The sequence below is a fragment of the Sus scrofa genome, chromosome 13, assembly GCF_054392235.1.
Source record: "Sus scrofa isolate SSC_HxYL_T2T_F1_AM1 chromosome 13, Sscrofa_HxYL_maternal_Yorkshire_Landrace_v2.0, whole genome shotgun sequence".
Classification (NCBI taxonomy): Eukaryota; Metazoa; Chordata; class Mammalia; order Artiodactyla; family Suidae; genus Sus; species Sus scrofa.
In genome coordinates, this window is record NC_139395.1 from 54,783,148 (window position 1) to 54,792,186 (window position 9,039).

Here is a 9,039-nt window from a genome sequence, read left to right on the forward strand (position 1 = left end):
AGCCTGGGAACTTCCATATGATGCACTTGTGGCCATAAAAAGCAAAAAAAAAATTTTTTTTTAAAGATGTATTTCTTACAGCACAGTGCAATCCAACGTTCAGTGGGCCACCTGCCACATGCTGAACTGCAGATTCAGGCTTCTCCCATCTGGTGGCTCTGCCCTCTCCTGGAGCCTCAGAGTCATTCCCTGAGTCCTCTACAGCCAATTGGGGGACCAGAGGAGAGACACACAGAGCCCGATGTGCCCTGTGGCTGCTCTGGGGGTGGATTTGAGTTCCGCTGCCACCCTAAACTCACAAGTCCCCTTCTGTAAGAGTGTGCTAGGAAGGCAAAGGACCACAAACTGGGTCACTTAAAACTTGTCTCACAGTTCTGAAAATGAGAAGTCTAAAAATCATGCTCCCTCTGCAACCTGCAGGGGAATCCTTCCTGTCTCTTCCTGGCTCCTGGAGCCTTTCCGGCAATCCTTGGAACTCCCCGGCTTGTGGCTGCATAACCAGTCTTGGCCTTGGTCATCACGTGGCATTCTCCATATCTGTTTTCATGTGACCATCTTCTTATAAGGACGTCAGTCATATTGGATTAGGGGCTCACCCTACTCCTGTATGATCTCATTTTAACAAACTACATCTTCTAAGACCCTGTTTCCAAATACGGCCACATTCTGAGTTATTGGCGGTTAGAACTTCTATGTGTCTTTTTTGAGGGCACACAATTCAGTTCCCTCCCTTCTGAAAGCTAAACCTTGGCTACTGGGGCCATCTTGATGGACCGTCCTCCTTTCCTTGGCTTCCCTCCCAGAATCCCAGACACATCAAGTGCATGTACCTGGCATCCTATCCAGTGTTGGTGCACACAGGCCTTGGGCATGTAGGGAGCTCAAGGAGTCATCTTGCACACAGCTCTTTGTGACGCCAAAATGCACATGGGTACATCTTGCTTCATCAGGGCACTGTGGCACCCTTCCACCCAATTGAGTCAAAGACAGCCTCTCAGGCTGGCTAAAGAAAGAACTGGGCAAACCAACAGTTCTGTAAGGACCACTCCCAGAGGAATTTTCTAGGACTGTCCTAGCTGGCCTCTTAGCCTGAAACTCCACAAAGGAGGTAGTAGTTTTAAAACTGCAAATTGATGAATTCCCGCTGTGGTACAATGGGATCAGTGGCATCTCTGGAGCAACACAGTGGGTTAAGGATCTTGCATCGCCACATCAGCAGCTCAGGCACTCACTGTGTGTGTGGTAGAGAGGGATATGTGAATTCCAATGACAACTTTTTTTTTTTTTTTTTTTGTCTTTTGTCATTTTAGGGCCACACCCATGGCATATGGAGGTTCCCAGGCTATGGGCTGAATCTGAGCTGCAGCTGCCAGCCTATGCTACAGCCACAGCAACTCAGAATCAAGCTTCGTCTGTCACCTACACCACAGCTCACAGCAACACAGCAACACTGGATCCTCAACCCACCAAGCAAGGCCAGGGATAGAACCCTCATCCTCATGGATCATATTTGGGTTCGTTAACCACTGAGCCATGACGGGAGCTCCCCAGTGACAACTTTAAGTGAGCATCTGGAGTTGGCGCCTTGGCCTGGCTCCCCCACTGCTGACTACGGAGTCCAGGGGCTGACTGATAGCTGCTTCCCAAGGGTGTTTGGACCTGTGCCTTCTCTCTAGGTTCATCATTTGACTGAAGGGAAGTTCCCTGAAAGACCACCAGGTGGTGCCATCAGGCCACGGGTACCATGGTTGGACCAATGGAACCCATTCTCTGCTTGGCCCTCCCATTCATTTGTTGTGTGGCCTTGGACCCCAATTTCCTCACCTAATAGGGGGTTAGACTAGTCTACTGAAAACATGAACTTTGGGGGCATACTCACCTTTTTGACTTCTGACTCCACCAGGGTCACATTATGACTTTTGTGGGTCCTGGAGTACTTTTGCTTCCACGAATCCCTTCTTCCACAAACAAACAGCAAAAATTATATTTTACAGCAATATTGGTGTAAAGACAAATATGTCAGTGTTATATACTAAAAATTTTCTGCAATCTAACATTTCACCTTTTCCCTTCTCTTTCGGACAGAAATTAAACGTTGCTGTGGGCCTCTAAAAGTATTGTGGATCTAGGCTCTGTACCAGCTATGCCTCATGAGGGTGGTGCCACCTCCCCTAATCACTAGCTGTGTGACCAAGTTGCTTAACTTCTCTGGGACTGAATTTCCTCATTATAAAGTGGAGCTGACAACAGAGCCCATCTTTTTAGTGCGGTGGTTGTAATTTAGTAGATAGTGTATGTCACGCCTTCTTAGAACACATCCTGGCACAGAGCAAACTTTGGCACATGGCAGCTGCTGGCATTATTACTGTTATTAATACAATCATTTTTAAAGACATTTTCAGCTCTAACCTCTACAAAACTATTAAAAAATATCTCAAACAAGGAGGAAACGCAAAAGAAATAGTTTGAAAAAAATAAAATGAAACTTTCAGAGTGTTTAATGGGGAAGGTAAAAGAGTTTCCTAGCGAAGAAAGGGGCTGCAGATTTGGAAATGACCTGCATCAATTTTCTCCTGCCACCAGGGAACTCATGAGGTAAACATGAGCTTATAACAATCAGCTGAAACCACCACCATCTGGGCTTATCTGAGCCACGTGGGCGGGCCCTCAGGTGAGTGCGTGCTCCCTTGCGTGGGTGCAGGTACGTGGGCGTACGTGGGCGTGCCCACGTGCGTGCAGTGCGTAAGTGCGAGCCACAGATGCCTTCATCTTAGAAAGGGAGGTTTGCTTAGAGTTTTGAAAGCCCTAGACTTAGGGAGAGAGGGGTGTTGTGCCCACAGGAGAGAGGGGCAAAGAGGGGTGGGCCCTTTAGGCAGAGGGAACAGCTCTGCAAAGACCTGAGGCAGGAGCATGGAGGGCAAGGTCAAGGAACCACCCTGAAGTTTTTTACCTTGATTTTTTTTTTTTTTTGCCTCCCCCTTCCCCAGTCCTGAGGAAGTTTCCCAGCTAGGGATGGAACCTGCATCACAGCGGTGACTGGTGCCACCACAGTATCAATATGGATCCTTAACCACTAGACCACCAGGGAACTCCTAGTTGGATTTTAAGGCTTAGTTCTTAGTTCTTAGTTCTTAGTTCCCAGAGCCATCCCATTTTATACTCTACAAATGACCTTTGAGAAACTACAGTACACTAGAGGGCACTGTTGATTTTTTTAAGCCCAAATTTGCACCAGCAAAAAACACTCCCTGACTTTTTAAATTAGGTGTTTCCACCTGAAAGAATTACAATTCTGCTACCCAGTATCTACTAACTTATGCTCAAATAATTTATTTTATATTTGAAAAAGATAACCCTGTAAACGTTATTGCTTTTTTTTTTTTCTTTAGGGCTGCACTGGTGGTATGTGGAAGTTCCCAGGCTAGGAGTTGAACTGGAGCTATAGCTGCCGGCCTACACCACAGCAATACGGGATCCTTGCCGTGTCTCCCTGAAACACAGATTGTTGACCCGCTTGAGCAAGGCTAGGGATCAAACCCAAATCCTCTTGGATACTAGTAGGATTCGCTTCCACTGCGCCATGACAGGAACTCCAAGGTTATTGCTTTTTAACTCTAAGATGGCACAGCAGTGCCCTCTAAGTTTAATTAATTCAGAAAAAATTTCTTGAACAGCGACTAAGAAGAAGGCTCTGCCCTCATAGTGGATTGGGGATGGGGAAGAGACATCAGACAAGTAATTACACCTGTGGGAAGAAACAAATAGAGGTTTCAAAAGAGATTGATGAGAGCTGGTCAGAAGAGGCCTTCCTGATTGAGCCAAGGTTTAAGCTGAGTTTTGAGGAATGAGAAGTTTGTCAAGTGAAGCAGGAGAAGAGCAGTGCAGGAGGGGAGAGTACAACACGTGAAGAGGCCCACAGGATGGGGAGAGCATGAACAGTGAACAGTGGATCTAAGTGATGTGGCAGGTGGTTGAAAATGGAGTTGGAAAGGTAAGTGAAAACCAGGAAATACAGCGCTTTTTTTTTCATTTTTTACATTGAAATATAGTTGATTTACAGTGTTGTGTTAATTACTGCTGTACAGCAAAGTGATTCTTTTAAAATAAATATTCTTTTGGGGAGTTCCTGTTGTGGCTCAGCGGTAACAAAGCCAACTAGTATCCATGAGGACGCAGGTTCAATCTCTGGCCTCACTCAGTGGGTTAAAGTATCTCTCGTTGCTGTGGCTGCGGCGTAGGCCAGTGCTGGCAGCTACAGCTCCAGTTCGACCCATGGCCTGGGAACGTCCATGTACCACAGGTGCAGCCCTAAAAAAACTACATGTATATATGTATATATATTCTTTTCCATTATGGTTTATCATAGGACACTGAATATAATTCTCTGTGCTGTATATATACAGTAGGACTTCATTGTTTATCCTCTTGGTGTATGATAGCTTTTATCTGCTAAGCCCAACTTCCCACTCCATCCTTCTCTCAACCTTTCCCCCTTGGCAACCACAAGTCTATTCTCCTTGTCTCTGGGTCAGTTTCTGTTTCGTAGATAGGTTTATTTGTGTCATATTTTATATTGCACATATAAGTGATATCATATGGTATTTGTCTTCCTTTGTATAATTAGTATGTTAATTTCTGGTTCCCGCCATATTGCTTTGAATGGCATTACTTTGTTCGTTTTTATGGCTGAATAGTGTGTGTATGTTTTATTCCTGTGTGTGTGCGTGTGTTTGTACACAATTGAATATGTATATATACACCACATCTTCTGTATCCCTTTATCTGTCGATGGACATTTAGGTTGTTTCCATGTCTTGGCTATTGTGAAGAGCGCTGTTGTAAACATATGAGTGCATGTATCTTTTTGAATTATGGTTTTGTCCAGATATATATCCAGGATTGCAATTCTGGATCGTGGTAACTCTGTCCTTAGTTTTCTGAGGCGCCTCCATGCTGTTTTCCCAGCTTACATTCCCACCAACTGTAGGGGTTCCCTTTTCTCCACACCCTCACCAGCTTTTTTTTTTTTTTTTTTTTTTTTTTGGTCTTTTTAGGGCTGCACCTGAGGCATATGAAAGTTCCCAGCTGGGGTCAAATCAGAGCTGCAGCTGCCGGCCTGCAACACAGACACAGCAACATGTGACCCGACCTGCGACTGTGACCTACGCCACAGCTCATGGAGATGCCAGATCCTTAACTCAGTGAGAGGCCAGGGATCCTTGCGGGTACTAGTCAGCTTCATTTCCACTGAGTCACAATGGGAACTCCTCCAGTATTTGTTACTTGTAGACTTTTTAATGATGGCCATTCTGACCAGTGTGAGGTGGTATCTGATGGTAGTTTTGATTTGCATTTCTCTAATAATTAATGTTGTTGATCATTGCTTCATGTGGTTATTGGCCATTTGTATTCAAGAAACACAGGACTTGGAGTTCCCATCCTGGCGCAGCAGAAATGAATCCGACTAGGAACCACGAGGTTGCGGGTTCTATCCCTGGCTTCACTCAGTGGGTTAACGATCCAGCGTTGCTGTGAGCTGTGGTGTAGGTCACAGACATGGCTTGGATCTGGCGTTGCTCTGGCTCTGTTGTAGGCCAGCAGCTGCAGCTCAGATTAGACCCCTAGCCTGGGAACCTCCATATGCCGTGGGTGCAGCCCTAAAAAGGCATAAGACAAAAAAAAAAAAAAAAAAAAAGAGGAAGAAGAAGAAATACAGGACTTTGCATTCCTGTGAGGACTTGGGTATTTATCCAGAGAGAAATAGGGAGCCATTGAGGGTTTCAGGCAAAGGGCTGAAAGGATGAGATTTACATTTTAGGCCGTGCACACTGGTTTCTGGGGTGAGGGGGGGTGGAGGAACAGATTGTAGGGGGCAAGGGTGGAAGTGGTGGAGCCAGTGAAGAAGCGGCAATGTCATGGAACAAGAGTTGGTGACTGGGACTAGGGCACCTTTGCCTTTGGCTCCAAGAAGCCTGGGGAACCAAGCAGTCATACAGTTAGTATCCCACCAGGTACTCACTTCTTCCCAGCCCATTTTTCCAGAATCACATGTGTGTGTGTGCATGCACATCCCTGTTTCCTTGAAATTATTTTAGTTTTACCTAAGTTTAGTAGCTTCCCTGAATCTTAAAGCTGGAAGCACTGGTGCTAGGGTCCTGATGGGACCTGTGGGTAAGTGGCGTGGGAACACTGGCTCCTCACTGTGGCCTCTGCCTTTAGAATCATTTAGGTGGAAGTCCTGATGGGGAGATCTGGCAGCTGATGCAGATGTGTCCCTCTCTCACCCACATCCCCACCTGTGCTGGGTGCTTTTTCTCCTTCTGGGAGGGAAGAGAGATGTGGCCTCCAGTTTGTCGCTTTTTTTGGCTTCTTATGGCCGCATCCGAGGCATACGGAGTTTCCCAGGCTAGGGGTCCAATCAGAGCTGTGGCCACCAGCCTATACCACAGCCACAGAAACATGGGATCCAAGCCACATCTGCGACCTACACCACAGCTCACGGCAATGCCAGATCCTTTACCCACTGAGCGATGCCAGGGATTGAACCTGCATCCTCATGGATACTAGTCAGATTTGTTAACTGCTGGGCCATGACGAGAACTCCCAGTTTGTCACTTTTTTTGTGGCGTCCACTTTCTCCTCTCCTGGTTTGTTAACTGCCCTTTATACTTGTCTTCTCCAACCTGAGGAAGAGATGGGAGCCAGGGCTGCTGAACTGGAGAAGCTTCTCCTCCCCACCCCTGATCCACCCACAGGGACAGGATGAACAGCACTGGGAGCATGTCTGTCTGAGGCCGGAAAGGGATGTTGATGAGGACAAGAAAATAACAAGGACTGGAAGGAGGGGCTATAATGAATGATAAGTGAAACCTTGGCCTGATTCCTTGTGTGGCAGAAATTCCTTCTAAATAATTGAGAGCCATATGAACCCAAAGGCTTGAGTGGCCTACCCTTCAGCAGAGCAAGTCCTGTTAATAAAAATGCAACCTTGGAGTTCCCTGGTGGCCTAATGATTAAGGACTTGGCCATGTCACTGCTGTGGTTTGGCTTACTACTGTGGCTGGGGTTCAGTCCCTGGCCTAGGAACTTCCCCATACCACAACCACAGGCATGGCCAGAAAAACAAAAAACAAATTTAAAAAATGCAACCTCCATTTGTTGAGGGCTTACGGGATGTCAGGCACACAGTCAGTGTTTTACATACATTGCCTTATTTGACCTTCACCTGGGAAGTTGATTTTTTTTTTATATATATAAACCATAGAATATATTTAATTCAAATTAAATATGAACTAGAACAATGTTCTTTCCTTATCAAGTAGCAATTACATTGTTTGGAAAACGAAAAAAAGAACACATTTCTCTCTTCATTCTGGCAATCCAACAAGGCACAAGGCGATCCAGTTTGCTGAGGTGATGGATCCAGCGGTCACCACCGATGCTCATAGTTCTGAGGGGGAGACACAGCCCACACTTCATACAAAATGATTCTGCAGCAAGTCTGAGGGAGAGAAACCTCCCTTGATAAATGGGAGCGTGAAAAGTCCAAGTAGCAGGAAGTAGGCGACTTGTGTAACAGATGTATTTTATGAAATAGGTGGTTCACGCATTGCTTTTCATTCATTCCAATTTGCCGAGGGTGCTGCCTGCATTCACAGCAGTGACACAGGCTTCCTACACAGAATACTCTTTCCACTATAGGCAGTTCTTTTTTAAAATTCTTTTTTATTTATTTTGGCATGATTCTTTCCCCTGTGAAGAAAGCTGAGTTCTGCACGACACAGGCCATTCAGCTTTAAGTGTCAGCCTCCTCGCTCTCCCTGGGCTGGGAGGAGGCCAGGTCCTGAGTGGTGAGGCCTTCTTTTCCCTTCCGCCGAAAGCTTCTCACTGTTTGGTCTGCGAAGATGAATGTCTGCCTGGTTCCACTCACCAGGGTGGAAGGGGTCAAGGGCGGGGGTGGCTTTCTTCACAGGGTAGTACTTTCTGTACCATCGTCCATATCCAACAGAGTGCGGCCGGGCTGGTCTTTGCTGGCTAAGTCTAAATGCGTTTCAGGAAATAGGCTGCAAAGCGGTTCTAAAACCCTAGGATTGGCGTCATTAAATATTCCAATCTGAGTTCTTCCTGAACATGGCAGGTCATACATCCGTGATGATTTTGGAGGTGGTAGGAGGCTTCATTGCTGAGGCTGCCATCCCTGGCCATAAGTTGATTGTTTTTTTCCCCATTTTATGCATAAGGAAACAAGGCTAGTGACCCGCTCAAGGTCCCACAACTGGTGAAGGTGAAGGTGTGCACCATGTTATTCCTCTTCATGCCAAGGAAGGCTTACCATCTTCTCCAACCTGAGAATCTGGTCCTCAAGAATTAAGGAGAGAAAAGTCTGATCCTCAAATTACCTACGAGCTTGTTTAAAATGTAGACCTCCTGAGACACATTCCTGGGGTGTCGGGCCCTGGGATCGGTACAGTAACAGGTTCCCTGGGATTTCAAACCCTCTGGACAAAACCCAAGCTGGAAGAATGCCTAGGACCAGGGTACACCTCCCTCCCCCTCCCCCTTGTCCCAGCAAGGCCAGGCTGGGGAAGGAGTGGCGGCAGGTAAGGGTGGGTGGGGATGTCTGTAGCTCTGTGAAGTTGTGTCAGGGAGAAGAAGCCCCTCTCCATCCCTTCTTGTCCTGCAGAGTTTGCCCAGAATGAGAGCTGGCAGATGCCTATGGCACCAGTACGCTGCTCCAGTGCAGGCACAGAGAGACGTCATGTCGCCGAGGAGGCCTCAGGGTGGCAAGACCAGGTCAGAGCGGTGGACAGGCTCACTAGTGTCTGGCCCACTTCCTCTGCCTCTCCCCATCCCCCAAGCACAGGGCTCTTGTCCCAGGCAGGATGCTGGTCTTTGGAGGAAAAGGATAATCCTTTCCTTCAACATAAGCTCTTTTGTGAATTGCCTGCCTGACCATTTTGGACCTTGGAAACTGAGTTTTCCTGGCTCAGTGACCTCTGCTCAGAAGAAGTGACAGACATTTCACAGCCTTGCCACCTC

General features: G+C 46.9%; 1 protein-coding gene across 3 annotated transcripts in view; it reads left to right on the forward strand.

The window, feature by feature from the left end:
- The first annotated feature begins 2,772 nt into the window (after nt 1-2,772).
- The window catches only part of ABHD6 (abhydrolase domain containing 6, acylglycerol lipase), a 104,690-nt gene continuing 98,423 nt past the window's right edge, over nt 2,773-9,039 (forward strand). For 2 of the 3 annotated variants that reach the window (XM_084988773.1, XM_084988772.1), the window contains exon 1: nt 2,773-3,991. Coding sequence is in view for 1 of the 3 variants with exons in the window: in XM_084988769.1 (XP_084844895.1) it covers nt 3,959-3,991 (33 nt within the window). In the remaining 2 variants the exon portion in view is untranslated. The remainder of the gene's footprint in view (nt 3,992-9,039) is intronic. The other variant, XM_084988769.1, reaches the window with a different exon arrangement.